The following is a 17,729-nucleotide window of genomic DNA, read 5'->3' on the forward strand; positions in this document are numbered from 1 at the left end:
GCGCTCCCTAGTCAGTTAGCAATCATTAAGTGCGCAGCACATCGCAAGATTATTGATGATGTAGGGAAGGGAATGCTTTCGCTGATCAAATAGCTAGACAAACTGCCTCTGATCTCTTCACGGAGATGTATGTTTCAAGGGAGACTGTAGATGCCTATGCAATGGATGAGGGAGTCGGGTCTGTACGGGATATCCAAGCCGATGCCACATTAGAAGAATCCAAGAGGTGGGCTGAAGGCTTGGGGAAACTCGATGATGATGGGTGTTGGGTGGACATGGTTGAAGGGAAATGGTTGCTTCCTAATGCCTATATAGTAATGATGGTTACCATGGCACACGGTCCCACACATGTGTGCGCTCAACAGATCACGAGAATGTTAGAGAAAGTCTGGGTAAATGATAAGATTTCAAAAGTTGCCCAGCATTATGTCCAAAATTGCATGATTTGCCTACAACACAATGTGGGAAAGGGGACAGCAACTCCAAGAGGTAGCTTTGGGCCTCCTTCTGTCCCGTTTGAAGTGATTAACTTTGACTTTATTGAAATGGAGCGATGTAACAATCTAAAATATGTCCTTGTGGTCATTTGCGCCTTTAGTAAGTGGGTCGAGGCTTTCCCTGTTAAAGACGCTACAGCCATGACCACTGCAAAGACCATGTTAAAGGAATTCTTCCCACGGTTCGGTTTGCCGAGAGTTATATGGTCGGATAATGGTCCGCATTTTATTGCTGCTGCAATTCTACAGATATGTACGGCATTGCAAATTGACAAACGATTCCATTTGGCCAGACATGCTCAGAGCGCCGGATTAGTGGAAAGACACAATGGTATCATAAAAAACAAGCTCGCTAAGACGTGTGCCGGCACCAAACTGAAATGGCCGGACGCCTTACCGATCGTGTTACTTTCAATGCGGACAACCCCTCAAACTAAGACTGGGCTCTCTCCCTTTGAGGTGGTAATGGGGAGACCTGCTAATATTTGGGGTTTGCCTAAAAGCTGCGCATTGCGCGATGTAGAAAATGTATTTCTCTCCGACTATTGTAACCAATTGACTAAAAACCTGTTTTCAATTTATCACCAGGTGCGAGAGGCATTGCCGGTAAGGTACGAGGGCCCCGGTCACAGTCTACGACCAGGGGATTGGATCCTTGTTAAATCCTTCGATAGAGAGTCTTGCCTCGCACCACGTTGGAGGGGCCCCTACCAGGTGCTCCTGGTCACTGAGACTGCAGTGCGGGTAGGAGGATGTTGCCACTGGATCCACGCAGCAGCCACACCAAACGGATTCCACACCCAGTGCCGTACGATACAGAAGACGCAGAACCCCTTTCCGACATTGAAACCAACGTACCCAAAACGGCAGACGGTGGAAAGAGAGTATCGGAGGCCGTTCCGGAAGTTGTAAGGCCCGACAAAACGGCCATCTTGCCTCCTTGCTCTCCCACTGCATCGTTTGTGGATCATCCATCTTCTGATCCAACTTCCGTTCACTCGCCACCTCCTGTGGGAAGTGACGACATCCTGTCTGCTGATTGCACCGGAAACTGTGAAGTGTAATCTCCGCCCAAGGAGATAGGTTTGCAATACGGCTCTTGCTGTACAATTGAAAGAATTTGAGAGCTTGCCTTTTTTTGGCCCAATTGCATAAAGGGTTCTGCTGGCTAAGGGTTGTGGGAAAAGACATTAAGAAGACGCGCGACCGGAGTCGCCAGCAAACGAACAATTGGTGTTTCTCGATTGAAGACGACAATGCCCGCATCCGCTACCGTTCGTACTGAACTTTTGGACAAAAATGTGACTAGGAGAGACAATGAGCAGATATGTATGGGGGCCCCGAAAACGTTTTGTTGTCTACTGGTGATAATAACAGGACTTTTAGTAACTGTTGGTTGTGGGTTTTGGTATTTGGAGAGAGTGTACCCTTTGAATGATTTCCTACCTGTAGAAAATATAACTGTTGTTCCCACTCCTTCTGTGCAACTACATACCTTGTCACTTAGAGATCTTTTGAATAGACGGAATTATCAAAATAACATTCTACTTCTAATTATGAATGCTACCCATGCAATCTTTAACAGAACCAATTGTTGGATCTGCTCGCATTTACCGCAACATGGGGATAAGGGGCTAGGTTGGTATATTCACCCTTTACCTTTGAAAACTGCTTGATATGCTTCACTTAGAGCACTGTTCTTTGGCCGATGGAACGATAGCATCTCGGGGAACTTTGATGGCACTAATTTGAATAGTTTTGAGAAACGTGTTCTGACTCCCCTGGAATGCTCGCTTTTCGCAAATAGGAGTAAGGTCAATATTGCTTCTATTAGGCCTTCTGATAGACTGTCTCGTCCTTTCCAATCTTTGATTTCCTTTAAAATGGCTCCGATAGGCAATAAGGATGCCGTGCCTCCTTCTTATACTGTTAACCATAGCCCCAATTCAGTTTCTTTCTGCATACAGAGGAATGACACCCGGTCAATGGGAGATTTTAAAGGTTGTGCCAACGTTGCAAATTTGACTGGGGAAGACAGACCTTTGTATGTAGGCGAACCTATCTATTTTGTTTGCGGTAATGTAGCATTTCCATGGTTGCCCAGGGATTGGCAGGGAACTTGTTATCTAGGAATCCTGTTACCTGGGGTGTTTATAGCAAGCACTGTAGAGGTTTCGAAGGCTTGTCCACGGCGGGACGAGAATGGCGACACTCCAGCACAGGTTTTAGGAGATGTAGCAAAATCATTCCTTCCATTCTTTGGGCAGATAGCGAATTCCGAGGATATCAGGAAACTAGCGAAAGTACTGGCGAGAACCATCAACCGGACCACAGATATACTCTATAATCAGATTGGTAGCGCTTCAGAACCGGATGGCATTAGATGTCATTCTGGCTGAACGTGGTGGAGTATGTAAACTAGTGGGGTCCGCTTGCTGTGTTTTTGTACCGGATTCCTCCCCAACTATTTTTAAGGCAATACAGAATCTGCACATTCTTAGTTCAGAAGTGCATGTTCCCGAGGGAAATTGGGATCTTAGCGCTTGGTTCTGTGACTTCTTGCGGTCTTGGGGTTGGAAAGTGCTTTCAGTCTTGCTGATTATTTTGGGAATTCTGCTATTTCTTTGTTGTTGTATCCAATTTCTACCAAGTATATGTTCAATGCTAAGGGGATGTTGCGCTCAGGCGATAGGTACAATAGGACATAAAGTGTATGCCCCGGATAAAACCTCTAAGGAGTATGTACTGAAAGAGATCTTAGTAAAAGATCTAATGGCGATAGATATTTCTGACAGCTATTCAGGGTGTATGGACGATGACACATGGAGTTATTTGCAGGGAGATCAGAAGTAGTTTAGCACTTGGCATAGACCAAAAGGAGGGTTTGTCAAACTAGAAATTATATCGTGCCTCCTATTGCTATGAATATATGTATATTGGCCTACGCCAAGCTGCTAACAAGCTGCTTATAAACTACATGTGAATAAATTCGCATTGCAAGGTCCTGACCTTAGAAACCATGTAAACTGTCATTTTAGGTCAAGCCGCCATTTTAGGTTTTCTTGCTCTATAAATTCACCATGTGAGCTAAAATGGTAGCCTATGTTATTCAGAACAGAACATGATTGTCATGACCTCTGTACAGCTAATGTATAACTTGCCTGCAGGCCACTTGTTATGGTCATGAGCTGAGACCTTGTCCTTCTGCTGACCTGTGTGCAATGGATTACCTGTATCACCGAAACTGATCTATAATTGAATGAGAACACCTGCTTACCTATATTGTATAAATTAAGTCCCGCATTGTAATATTAGGCCTAGAGCATACATTATTACCATTTCTTCTTGTTAATGTATAAACCTAAGATGAACTAGATTTGACGTGGCAAGGGACCCTAGAGCAGTAACTTATTTATGGAATGGTTAACCTGCAGAAAGGCTGGACAACAGGCTGGAGAAATGTATAAAAGCCTGACTGTTTCAATGAATATTTGCACTCACTGAGCACACCGAACCACGCCAGAGTTCGCTGTGTTGTACTGAGGGTCGATAGCTATCTGAATTTTGTTCTGTTCTTTTGTAACTGGATTCAGTATAAAATAAAGTGCTTTGTATGTTCCTTTTTAACCTGTGTTTGGTGTGTTTCCTTTTTGGTTACCCTGCCTCATATTATTTCTTTGTTTTCACACACACACACCCTGCACAGGCCTGCACACACCCGGCTCAGGGCTGCATAGACACCCTGCCCAGGCCTGCACACACACCCTGCCCAGGCCTGCACACACACCCTGCACAGGCCTGCACACACACCCTGCACAGGCCTGCACACACCCGGCACAGGCCTGCATACACACCCTGCACAGGCCTGCACACACAGCCGGCACAGGCCTGCACACACACCCGGCACAGGCCTCCACACACACCCTGCACAGGCCTGCACACACACACGGCACAGGCCTGCACACACACCCTGCACAGACCTGCACACACACGACACAGGCCTGCACACACCCGGCACAGGCCTGCATACACACCCTGCACAGGTCTCCACACACACCAGGCACATGCCTGCACACACCCGACACAGGCCTGAATACACACCCTGCACATGCCTGCACACACAACCTGCACAGGCCTGCACACACATGGCACAGGCCTGCACACACACCCTGCACAGGCCTGCACACACCTGGCACAGGCCTGCATACACACCCTGCACAGGCCTGCACACACACCCGGCACAGGCCTCCACACACACCCGGCACAGGCCTCCACACACACCCTGCACAGGCCTGCACACACACCATGCACAGGCCTGCACACACACCCTGCACAGGGCTAAATACACACCCTGTCCAGGCCTGCACTCACATCCAGCACAGGCCTCCACACACACCCTGCACAGGCCTGCACACACACACGGCACAGGCCTGCACACACAACCTGCACAGGCCTGCTCACACCCGGCACAGGGCTGCATACACACCCTGCCCAGGCCTGCACACACAGTCTTCAAGGCTAGGTCTGCCCGTGCACGGGACACAACGGAACACTAGCGACTTGTCTGGGCACCAATATGGACTCAGAAACATAAGGTTGGCTTCAATTTTCTTACCAGTGAAGATGCTTTGCCCTCACCAGGGGCTCAGGGAAATCTTCTAACCAGTTTATATTGCCAGTATGCCCACTAGGATGCCAAATGCACTGGTACTCTTCCTACTAGTAGAAGGGGTGACATCCCGGGCCCCGGAGGATAGCTGTGGGCCAATGCGCTTGCCTTGGCAGCAAGACAACGCAGAGAAACAGAGGTTTGAATCCTGGCCCCACGCTTAGAGACTGGTCTCCAGTATTAGACGTCTAATAAAACATTACTTAATGAATGAATCCCAGGGGACACCCCTGCAACCCATGCTCCCCTTAAATGGTGTAATGGGGTACAGCTTTAACGGGTCAAACCATGGCATTTTTGCAGCGATTTTTTATACAGGCGACATTTTTGCCGCGATTTTATCACTGCATACCCACTTGGCTAGCGTGGGACACTCAAGTGGAGAGATGGGTGATATGGCACCTAGGGGTGTACCAAAAGGTGAAATTACTATTCTGCCCAAAGACAGAATATTTGGCCAAAGTATTTGTCTGAAGCCGAATAGCAAGCCAAACAGTTCACTATGGAGCAAAGTGTGGTTCCTTCCCCCGTTGCTCCAGAAGAAAGTGTACTATTCTGCTGGAGGCACACTACGGAAAAGGTGCAGCATTGTCCTATTAAACCAATCAGAAAATGTGCAAGTATCCATAGGAAAAGGCTGCGCCATTCCCAAAGTGGGCCTCAAGCAGGATTTTATATACTTGATATGATATGATATGATATGATATCATATGGCATTTATAACGCGCCTATACTCAAGTGTTTCAAGAACGCTGCCTCCCACAGTATGTTAAAGTTTAATATACTGCTGGAGGCATGTTATGGAAATACATTCTGCACACCAGTGGAGGTGGCATTTGCATAATGTGCCCCTGCTTGAGGCATGTTTTGTAAACTCCACTTTCACTGGTGTGCTGACTGCTGAATATAATTTGCTCACGCAGCAACTCCAACTGAGATCCTTGGAGAGACCTGCGTGAGCATAATACATTATGCACACCAGTGAAGTTGGCGTTACATAACAGCACCTTCACTAGTGTGAACAATGCATTTTGCTCAGAGAAAGTCCCAAAGATTTCATTCGGAGACGCTCTGTGAATAAAACACATGAAAATACTACAGCAGTCAATAAGCAAGTAGCAGAATGGCTGGTTTAGCCTTGCCGCAGGAGCGTTTTGCTCACAGAGCATAACAAAAGGAAATTCTTGTCTACATTCGGCACAACAGTGAGGGTGGCATTTGCAGCAGCCAATAAGCAAGTAGCTTAATGGCTGTTGAAGCCTTCCCCCTTTCAGTATCACTCTCTGTAATTGGCTATAAAACAGAGAGAAAATAGGTCATCATAGATATTGGACTTCGGCTTCGAGTGAGTGTTCCAGAAAGTATTTGGCCGAAGCTGAATAGCGGGAAATCAGTGGAACTTTGGCCGAATACTCGATCGAAGCCAAAGTTTGGTACAACCCTACTTGTGCTCCCCGAGTCTGAATGGCCCATTCATGGATCACCAAACAAACGGAAGGAAGGAATAGAATGTTTAAACGGTTTAAGACTTGCTCAGCTGCTTCCCCATCCTCACTGCACCAATGGAACACCTCCCTTCTAGGCTTGATGGTCCAACTGCTGAGCCAGTCTGCACGGTTCCATGTAATAATGTCCCCGCAAAAATGTCTCCTTTCTAGGCTAGAGGCAAAGGACCTTTCCAGGACCCCGGCCTAAGTGCGATTCCCTGTGTGCCATTAGAGCTGATCCCCTGAACAACTGCTGCTCTGTGTGCCTCGTAAATAACTCTAGTCCCATATGACAGGTGTACATATGTCTTCAATGGTTACGACCAAGCTGGGTGCCACCTCCCTGCATCCTGATTCTCTATCAAGTGCAGTGAAAGATTTGGGGTAGTGTGTATGCCTCATTCTTGAGGTATTCTCCATGAGTTACAATCGGTCTGCTACCCTGGAGGTCAGCTACCCACCTGTTAACTTTGTTATCAGGCTTGGTGTGACCCACCATGGCGGCGCCCAGAGCTGGGCACGCTGTCGGGCACAAGAGGAGGTGATGATCTGTCAGAGGGAGGGGTACTGTTTAAACACAATGAGTTCAGGAAGAGCATACTGAGCAATGAAGTGGCGGGAAACTCTTGCCACAAGCCTTGAAATGCAGGTTTTTTGCACAATAAACAATATGACACAACCGCAGGGTGTGCACAAAATGGATGTTAACGTATACATTCTACAGAGCTGTGACAGTATGCCCTGATCCACCTGTCATAGAGGCAGAATAATACAGATGCCTTTCTAGTGGTGAAGTGTCGCCCTTGTATATTGTATAAGGGCAGCTGCTTAAGGGCCCTGTTTTTACCAGTTGCTGTACATATAACATTTTATGTATAAAGTATCACTCATTTCGCTGTCGACACACACACATATTTTCTTTTTCACATTTAGCCAAGCATAAAGTGCACGGTGGCGACCACCTGGTTTCACTGTTCCATGCACTTGAAGTGCAAAAAAAGTGTTAAAACAGGCGGAATAGCCTTAAAATCCTATTGTAATGTAACCAGTTCTTTGTAACGCACTTAATACCCAGAGGTTTCTAAGTGTGGACCCGGGGATCGAACCTGTGTTGCTCTAAGTCGTCTTGCTTCCAAGGTGAGCATGTTTCCCCTGAGCTATCCCCCCTGCCCTTTTACACATAGTTTTGCAAAACGGGTGCATGCCTGCAGACAGTGTTTACAATGGATTCCTATGGGAACTGCATGCGAATGTCGTAGCATGAATGGAAATGGCCAAACAATGCCGTGTCCACACGCCACCTGCAAAAATAACCACAAAAAACCCCAGCCCGTAAGACATTTTAAAAAAAAACAGGTTCCGGCAGGAATAACACTTTTATGTCTTTAGCACCTTATGTTGGACTACGGTTGACTCAAAAGGGAGTGCCATTGTGTGGTCCACAAAAGGGGCAATGACGCGCGGCATTGCACGCTTTGTACATCACAGCTTTTTGGGCCTCATTCCGAGTATGGCGGTAAGGGATAGCGGCCACCGGTAACGAGACCGGTGGCGGTAATCCCTTACCGCCATACTCCGAGTTCCCTTTGCGCCCTCGCCCTTAACGCCTGCTTTGAGCAGGTGTTAAAGTCGAGGGCGCAAAGGGGCCTCCAAGCCAATAACGGTGACCGTAATGAACGGTCACCATTATTTGCATCTTCCCCATTCCCATTGAGCCCTATGGGGGCTCATTTGGGAATGGGGAAGAGCCTTGGTGAATGGGGAATTACCGCCCCGCCAACCTTGGAATGGGGCGGTAATTCCGCCATCCACCAAGGCGCTGCCGGTCCGGGTACGGCGTCAACCAAGGCGTTAATAGCGCCATTGGTTAGCGCCGTACTCGGAATGAGGCCCAAATTGTGTTGCTCAAGAACCTGGCACTGAAGGCAAGATGGGGGACGCAGTATCACCTGTGCACGCGGGACACCTTGAGTGATGGCTGCCTTAAACACAACTCACCTGCAGCCGCGGGTGGGCGTAGAACTCGTTCAGAAAGTCCATCAACAGATCAATCTTCAAAGAACTGACGCACAGGACCACGTGCTTCTCTGTCTGCGCCCGGTAGCGGCTGTAGTTGCCCCCAGATTTCTGGCGCTCCATCCACAGGAAGGCCAGCTGCTCAAACTGCAAGGAGAGAAAGAGAGAGAGAAAGAGCGCTGATGGGCAGCAAGCGACACTTTACTGTGACTGTGATGCTGTTACCCGGCAGGGACAGTCTTCGTTGGCTGAAAACATACCTACAAAGACTTAGGGCCTCATTACAAGGTAGGCGGTGGACCAAGGTGCTAATAGCACCTTGGTCCATGCCGGTAAAATACCGGCACCGCCTTGGTGGAAAGGGGAATTACCGCCCTATTCCAAGGTTGGCGGGGCGGTAATTCCCCCTTCCATCATTGCCATTCCCCATTCCCATTTTTGCCCCATAGGGCATAATGGGAATGGGGAAGGTGCTAATTACGGTACCGCAAATTTGCGGTGCCGTAATTAGCACCAAGGTCCCTTAGCGGGTTGGTTTTTAACGCCTGCTAAAAGCAGGCGTTAAAGTACCAACCTGCTAAGGGACCTCGTAGTAAGGCGGTAAGGGTTAACGGTCACCGGTACCATTACCGGTGACCGTTAACCCTTACCGCCTACCGTGTAATGAGGCCCTTAGTACCATGGCCTTGTCAAGACGGGATGGGTACCCCCCTCAGCAGGGTGTTAAGCCTACTAGGAAGAAATCCACAGCCATTCCTTCCACTGAGGAGGACGGTGGCAGTTGACAGGGTCACAGTTCCTGCCCCTCCCCCGTGTGCCAGTGTTTCTACGCAACACAATTGCGTCTCACCTCATACGTCACAAGCAAGACGCTCGCCAGAGTTCCTTTGATTCTTTCAAGAGAGACACTGTGGCAGACCAGAGTAGCGACAAAGAACCTGGGAAGCTGCAGCAGCCCCCCAGTGCTACACAACACGAGCAGACCCCCCCCCCCTCCAGAGCAGCATCCAGCGGGAGACAGCACTCACACAAGCTGGGAGACAACAGTGCTCTGCTCGCAAACACCAGTGCGCGCCTGTCCGGCACCAAGGACCACACCCTAGACCTCTAGTGAATTAAGAAAGGATCAGAAACCCCCAAGAAAGATTTATAAGCATGGGGCGATGGCTACCAGGGACCCCCTAACACAAACCTAGACTTTGAAAAACAAGGGCAGTCATTGCCAAGTCACAGCAGATCTGCATGGAGACCAGGGGCGGGGCTTAACCTGCTATTCATCAGTGTCCGATGTGTAACAGCACCGGGGAGGGGAGAGCAGGGCTGGATTAGACAGAGCTAGACACCCAATGGGAACAGGAAGCAAAGTGTAAAGAGGTCAAGAGGAAGAAGGAAGGCGTGGCTTTTCCGGGTGAGGTCAGAGGAGGTGGAGGTGACACCCAATGGGAACAGGAAGCAAAGTATAAAGAAGCAAGAGGAAGAAAGAAGGCGTGGCTTTTCCGGGTGAGGTCAGAGGAGGTGGAGGTGACACCCAATGGGAACAGGAAGCAAAGTATAAAGAGGGCAACAGGAAGAAGGAAGGCGTGGCTTTTCCGGGTGAGGTCAGAGGAGGTGGAGGTGACACCCAATGGGAACAGGAAGCAAAGTATAAAGAGGGCAACATGAAGAAGGAAGGCGTGGCTTTTCCGGGTGAGGTCAGAGGAGGTGGAGGTGACACCCAATGGGAACAGGAAGCAAAGTATAAAGAGGGCAACAGGAAGACGGAAGGCGTGGCTTGTCCGGGTGAGGTCAGAGGAGGTGGAGGTGACACCCAATGGGAACAGGAAGCAAAGTTTGTTTGTTTGTTTGTTTGTTTGTTTGTTTTATTCACTTATAATGCGCACCAGACCCGAAGGTAACCGGGCGCAGCAGTACAGAAAATGCGAAGCTTAGGTTGCAGGGTGGGGTCATGGGATACATACACTGTACAAATACAAAATACAAATATAGAATGCAAAATATCACGGAAAGGCAGCAATTGCAGTTTACATGCAGAATAAATACAAAATATGATCAAGACAGTCTATGTACAGGTACTGTGTGGGCGAAAGCTCAACGGTCAGGTGGGCAAAGTGGGTGGGACCATAAGATCATGATGAGGTGTATGTTCTAGGGTGGGGTGAAGGATAAGTGGGCGCCGGTAGGCTATTCATTGGCAGTCCTTAGCAGATTGATGTAGTTATTTCTGAATTTAGGGAAGGGCTGTGCCTCGCGTAGGGGATTAGGCAATGAGTTCCATAATTGAGCTGCTTGCACCGGGAAGCTACTACCCCCCGCCTTAGATAACCTGAATCTCGGAATGATGAGGCAGTTGGCATTTGCAGTTCTGGCAGGGCGCAAGTGATGTCTTATTGTGAGTTTGTTGCGGAGATAGCTTGGTGCTGCATTGTTCAGGGCTTTATGAACTAGGGATGCAACTTTAAGGTGGATTTTGTTTTGGGAGGACAACCATTTGTTTTGACGCCTAATGTTTGAGATATGTGATCTTTTAGGTACACCAAGGGCGGCTCGTAGGGCATTGTTTTGAAGAATTTGCAGTCGGTGGGTAATGGATTTATTTGCTCCAATGTAGAGGGCATTGCAATAATCAAGCCTCGAAAGGATTAATGCTCTCGCTAGGATAAGGCAGTTGTAATCGGAGAGAAAGTGCTTGCCTGCTCTAATGAGCTTGCATGTGAAGGCGGTGGCAGATGCCAATGACTTCACCTGCTTGTCAAAAGAGAGGGTGGCATCAAGATAGAAGCCAAGTGTCTTCACATCTTTGGAAACCTTGATGATGTTCCCGTCAATTTCAAATGATGTATAGTCCTGACTGAGTTTCTGTATGTTAGAATGAGTCCTTAGGATGAGCAACTCTGTTTTGTCATCGTTCAGGCATAGACCGTGGGTTGCCATCCATGCCTGGACGATGATATACAACCTATTCACCAAGGCCAAATCCTTGTTGTAGTCCCCGGAAAGTGGGAGGAGAATCTGGGTATCATCTGCATAGTTGGTGTAGGTGATACCAAGATGGTCCAGAACATCAAAAAGGGGCTTAGTGAATATGTTGTAGAGAGTCGGGGAGACGCATGAGCCCTGAGGGACTCCGCAACGGATGGGGATTGGGTCCGCCGCTGCCGAAGGGGAGAACACCCTCATGGTTCTATCACTGAGGAAGGATTCAATCCACGATATGGCCTCCTTGGAGAAATGTGCGGCTGAGTCTAAATGGCTACAAAGTACTCCATGGTCTACAAGGTCGAATGCCGCCGAGAGGTCCAGCAGCAAGAGGAGAGCCATTTTACCTTTATCTCTTATTTCATCTATTTGTGCCTTTAGGTCAATAAGGGCAGTCTCTGTACCATGTTGTGGACGGAATCCTGATTGGCGCTCACCTAAAAGTTTATGTTGTTCCAGGAAGCTTTGGATTTGATTGTAGGCGATTTTATCCAGGATTTTGAGCAGGAAGGGGACTGTTGTAATGGGGCGGTAGTTTGTGGGTATAAGAGGGTCTAGCGTTTGCTTTTTAAGCAATGGTAGTACCCAGGATTGTTTTAAGTTGGTGGGTACCGTGCCGGACGTGAATGAGGAGTTGACGAGTTTGGCAATAAACGGGGAGAGGTCTCTAGCTGCGTCTTTTATAAGCTGGGCAGGGCAAAAATCGCCCTGGCAGTTAGACGGCTTAAGAGAGAGGATGACTTTCTCCACCTCGAGAATCGATGTTTTGGAAAACATAAACCGTGTGGCTGTGACCTGGGTCTTTGGGGTATGGTCTGTAATGAGGTTGTTAGTCTTGGGATGATGAGTAAGGGAGGCTTTCTTTTTGGTTATTTTTGTTTGGAGTAGGGAGATTTTGTTGGATAGGGCTAGCTGAATGTTGGAGCACCAGGTTTTGTCTTTGATGCAAGTGTCCGGAATGGGGATGGGTGACTCTAGTTCTTTGAGGATGGTGAAAAGTTCCCTCATGCTTGAATTGGCGTTGGAGATCCGCTTATTAAAGGAGTTCTGTTTGGCCAGATGGATTTCTTTTTTATATTGGGAGGACATTTCTGTTAGTTTCATTTTATGGTCTACTGAAGGGGTGAGCCTCCAAGCTGTTTCGCAGCTCCTCTTAAGTAGTCGCAGATCCTTTAGTTCGGGGGTAAACCATTTATTTAGGTGAGATTTGGGTTTACTTTTTCTGAGTTTCAAGGGTGCGATGTTGTCGAGGGTAGTTAGCATAATTTTGTTGTACTCGTTGACTAGTGTTTCTGGGTCTAGATGATCTGCTAATCCATTAAGTGTAGGTAGAATGGCCGGGATCACTTTGTCTCTGGTGATGCTCTTTTTGTTTCTTGTTGGGCAAGGCGGGGCCATGATGGAGGCTGGTGAAGGTGGTCTAGAGGTAGATAGTTCAAATGACAGGAAGAAGTGGTCTGTCCAAGGTTGAGGGATAATAGCTTTGATATTGGCCGTGCAATTGTAGTCTACTAGCCAATCAAGGATTCTTCCCTTATTATGTGTAGGTTCAAGAGTTTTTTGCGTCATGCCCAGATTTGAAAGGGAATTGGCAATAATGGTGGCATTTTTATCTGAAGGGTCATTGAAACCCAGATTGAAGTCTCCTAGGACGAGTAGTTGTGAAGAGGTTTTAAGGTTGTTGGAGAGTAAATTATGTAGATCCTCCTCGAAGGTCCCTAAGGGTCCAGGTGGTCTGTAGATGAGGTGGATCGTCAAGGTTTGGGAGCTAGCTAGTGGAAGTCTGATAGTGAGTGATTCACATGAGTCAGCTGCTATTGTAGGTGAGATTCTCATATCTAAGCTGGTCTTTGCGATGATGGCAATGCCACCGCCGCGCGTGTTGGTTCTATCTTGCCTGAATATAGTAAAGTCTTCTGGGATGGCTAAGGAGAGTAGGGGTCCTGCTGCGTTGTGCAGCCAGGACTCGGTGATGGCGATGAAGTCCAGATTGTCAAGCACTATCAGATCGCAGATATCTGTGGCATGTGCTATCAGGGATCTTGCATTTATTAGTCCTCCTTTGAGTAGGTGGTATGACGGGTGAGGTGGTACAGTTTTGGTCTGGGTAGTGGGAGGAAGTCTCCTGTTTTTTGGGGGGACATTGGTGTTGGGCTTCTGGGTATTGGATCTTTTATTGTTGGGAGGTAGGGTTCTGGTCAGAGGCTCATAAAGTTTCGAGAGTCTAGCTCTGAGCCTAGAGTTTCGACAGAGTAGACTACATGAGTTGCTGGGAAGCTCGGATAGGGGATTCATATCCGGGTGTTCCATACTGGTGTCAGTAGAGAGGGTGGTGATGGTGGAATTTAGGGGTCTTGTGAACATAGTAGGGAGGCTGCTGTCCTCTCTATGGTGGAAGATAATTGCAGATAGGTACAATAGCAGGCTGCAAGGTGTGATACTCATGATGTGGAGCTGGATACACCGGGCACGGTGGGCGTAGATTGGCATAGGCAATGATTAAGTTGCACAAGGGTCAGTGACTAAGTTGCACAAGGCACAATGGGCATAGGTAAACATAGGCAGTGACTAAGTTGCACAGGGCACAGTGGGCATAGGTAAACATAGGCAGTGACTAAGTTGCACAGGGCACAGTGGGCATAGGTAAACACAGGCAGTGACTAAGTTGCACAAGGCACAGTGGGCATAGGTAAACATAGGCAGTGACTAAGTTGCACAGGGCACAGTGGGCATAGGTAAACACAGGCAGTGACTAAGTTGCACAAGGCACAATGGGCATAGGTAAACATAGGCAGTGACTAAGTTGCACAGGGCACAGTGGGCATAGGTAAACATAGGCAGTGACTAAGTTGTACAGGGCACAGTGGGCATAGGTAAACATAGGCAGTGATTAAGTTGCACAGGGCACAGTGGGCAAAGATTAGCATAACCTTGCAGGTAACCAGTGTCAGTATGTCAAATTGAAGGTTCCCCTGTTATGGGATGTAAGAAAATAAGAATACATAGCCCCTGGGCTTACCATAGTAGTATGGGTCCGTCAGGCAATGAGCAAAGGTCCTTGCAGCATTTAGGGAGCGGGCGCAATAGGAGTAGGCTACGCCTCCCATGCGCCGAACAGGGCGCAAAACAGGGCCTTTGTATGGCCTTCGTGTGGGCCGGCGTATCCGCCTGCCGGCGGAAGCAAAGGGCTTAGAAGTGCCCAGATCGAGGCTCAGCCTCGCTTTGAGGCCGCGTCGCGCCCGGCATGGCGAAGTCAGGCGAGCGGGAGAGACAGGGACAGGCAGGCCGCCGTGTGCAGTGCAGCGGATCTGCACTTGCTGCTGCCGGGTGGTCTGCTGGATGGGAGGGGGGGCTCCTGCCCACCACCCTCGTCGAAGGTCGTCAGGAAGGGGGGTCCTGGGCGCAAAACAGGGCCTTTGTATGGCCTTCGTGTGGGCCGGCGTATCTAAAGTATAAAGAGGGCAACAGGAAGACGGAAGGCGTGGCTTTTCCGGGTGAGGTCAGAGGAGGTGGAGGTGACACCCAATGGGAACAGGAAGCAAAGTATAAAGAAGCAAGAGGAAGAAGGAAGGCGTGGCTTGTCCGGGTGAGGTCAGATAGGGCGTGCAAGTGGTAGTGTGGCATGAGCAAGTCTAATAGAGCAATGAGTGTCTCAGGTGAAGAAGTGTAGGACGCGATTGTGAATCATGCATGTGAGTGAGGGTGTGAGTAGAAGGTGGGTTGGACTAGTAGTGTGGAAGAGGGAGTAGTATTGTGGAGGAAGGAATGGTAGTGTGAAGGAGGGAGGAGGAAGTAGTAGTGTGAAGAAGGGAGTAGTAGTGTGAATGAGTGATTAGTAGTGTGAAGAAGGGAGTAGTAGGGTGGAGGAAGGAGTAGTAGTGTGGAGGAAGGAGTAGTAGTGTGAAGGAGGGAGGAGGAAGTAGTAGTGCGAAGAAGGGAGTAGTAGTGTGAATGAGTGAGTAGTAGTGTGAAGAAGGGAGTAGTAGGGTGGAGGAGGGAGTAGTAGTGTGGAGGAAGGAGTAGTAGTGTGAAGGAGGGAGGAGGAAGTAGTAGTGTGAAAAAGGGAGTAGTAGTGTGAATGAGTGAGTAGTAGTGTGAAGAAGGACGTAGTAGGGTGGAGGAAGGAGTAGTAGTGTGGAGGAAGGAGTAGTAGTGTAGAGGAGGGAGTAGTGGTGTGAAGAAGGGAGTAGTAGTGTGAATGAGTGAGTAGTAGTGTGAAGAAAGGAGTAGTAGGGTGGAGGAAGGAGTAGTAGTGTGGAGGAGGGAGTAGTAGGGTGGAGGAAGGAGTAGTAGTGTGAATGAGTGAGTAGTAGTGTGAAGAAGGACATAGTAGGGTGGAGGAAGGAGTAGTAGTGTGGAGGAAGGAGTAGTAGTTTGGTGGAGGGCATAGTAGTGTGGAGGAGGGAGTAGTAGTTCGGTGGAGGGAATAGTATTGTGGAGGAGGGAGTAGTAGTGTGGAGAAAGGAGTAATAGTGTGGAGGAGGGAGTAGTAGTATGGAAGAGGGAGTAGTAGGGTGGAGGAAGGAGTAGTAGTGTGGAGGAAGGAGTAGTAGTGTGAAGGAGGGAGGAGGAAGTAGTAGTGTGAAGAAGGGAGTAGTAGTGTGAATGAGTGAGTAGTAGTGTGAAGAAGGGAGTAGTAGGGTGGAGGAGGGAGTAGTAGGGTGGAGGAAGGAGTAGTAGTGTGAAGGAGGGAGTAGTAGGGTGGAGGAAGGAGTAGTAGTGTGAATGAGTGAGTAGTAGTGTGAAGAAGGACATAGTAGGGTGGAGGAAGGAGTAGTAGTGTGGAGGAAGGAGTAGTAGTTTAGTGGAGGGAATAGTATTGTGGAGGAGGGAGTAGTAGTGTGGAGAAAGGAGTAATAGTGTGGAGGAGGGAGTAGTAGTGTGGAGAAAGGAGTAATAGTGTGGAGGAGGGAGTAGTAGTATGGAAGAGGGAGTAGCAAAATCAAAGAAGGAGACAGCGGCATCAGAAGGACAGAGGAGGAGAAAAGAGGGAGTAGATGGAGTAAGGTGGGTGCAATTGGGAGTAGGAGAGTAGTGGGGAAAGTCCATCAGGAAGTGAGAGGGAAAGGGGACGGCGGGCATGTAAGGAAAGAGACCAAATCGGTCGAGTGTCTGTACAGCACATACCATAACCCCTTTGAAAGACTAACCCCATGATCAAAGTCCCTGAAGGAGTTCAGCTACAGAAGGCAAACTACTTATCGGCCTCCACACCTAGCAACACTAAGAACCTAGCCAGTAGGGTGGAATCTGCTTTGTGTAGTGTTGTGGGGTGTGGGGACGCCTGAGCCTGGGTCGATGGTGTTTTCTAGAGGAGAAAGAGAGGAGGAGGGACAGCCATAGGTCCTTCCAAGAATTTCACGAAAATCCCTGAAGCTTCTCAGAGCGTTGGAGTGTGGCTTACACCATCTGTGACACTACACTCAGAATCATACACTCAGAATAATACTGTGAGAATGATACCCTCAGAATAACATGTGTGGAATAGCCATGCACAACATGAACTGCATACATGTCCACAGTATGAGTGCAGCATGCCAAACAACAAGACGCTCAAAACAGAACGCTTAAAATATTACACTCAAAATAACACACTCGGAATAATACTGATGGCTCGAAGGTTTGGAATTATTCTCAACCTTTGGCACAGCTCTGGGCATCCCTCCAAACATTCGTTCTTTAGCCTGCCAAGCCACTACAGAAAGGGGAAAGACGTATGCAAATACTCACGTGACCTGAATGTCACCGTTAGACCACGCCCCTATTAGGCCACTTCCCTGTAAGAGCCCCCACTCTATTTCACATGCTGCTTCAAGCACTGCATGAGTGGAGCTCTAAGAAACCTCTTGCAATCACTGAATATATGGGGGTTTAAACCACGGGTGCACAACATACGGCCCACGGGCCAAGTGCGGCCCAGCATGTTGCTTTTCCCAGCCAGGATGAGAGACTTTCCTAATGGATACCGGCCTGCAAGTAGCAACGGCCGCCTTCCGTTAGGAAAGACTTTTTGTGACTTGCCGGGCCAGGAAAATACTGTCCCGCTATTGGTGGACTCCATTTTCTACGTGGCTGTTATGAGGC

The 17,729-nt window shown here is 48.6% G+C and overlaps 1 protein-coding gene across 1 annotated transcript in view; it reads right to left on the minus strand.

Annotated features, from left to right (window-relative positions):
• The window catches only part of LOC138447847 (potassium channel subfamily T member 2-like), a 1,314,520-nt gene that overhangs the window by 341,181 nt on the left and 955,610 nt on the right, over positions 1–17,729 (minus strand). Inside the window, exon 11 of the mRNA XM_069604273.1 lies at positions 8,652–8,816. Coding sequence (XP_069460374.1) covers positions 8,652–8,816 — 165 coding nt within the window. The remainder of the gene's footprint in view (positions 1–8,651; positions 8,817–17,729) is intronic.

The sequence above is a fragment of the Ambystoma mexicanum genome, chromosome 3q (assembly GCF_040938575.1).
Source record: "Ambystoma mexicanum isolate Mex_15411 chromosome 3q, UKY_AmexF1_1, whole genome shotgun sequence".
In the NCBI taxonomy this organism is placed as follows: Eukaryota; Metazoa; Chordata; class Amphibia; order Caudata; family Ambystomatidae; genus Ambystoma; species Ambystoma mexicanum.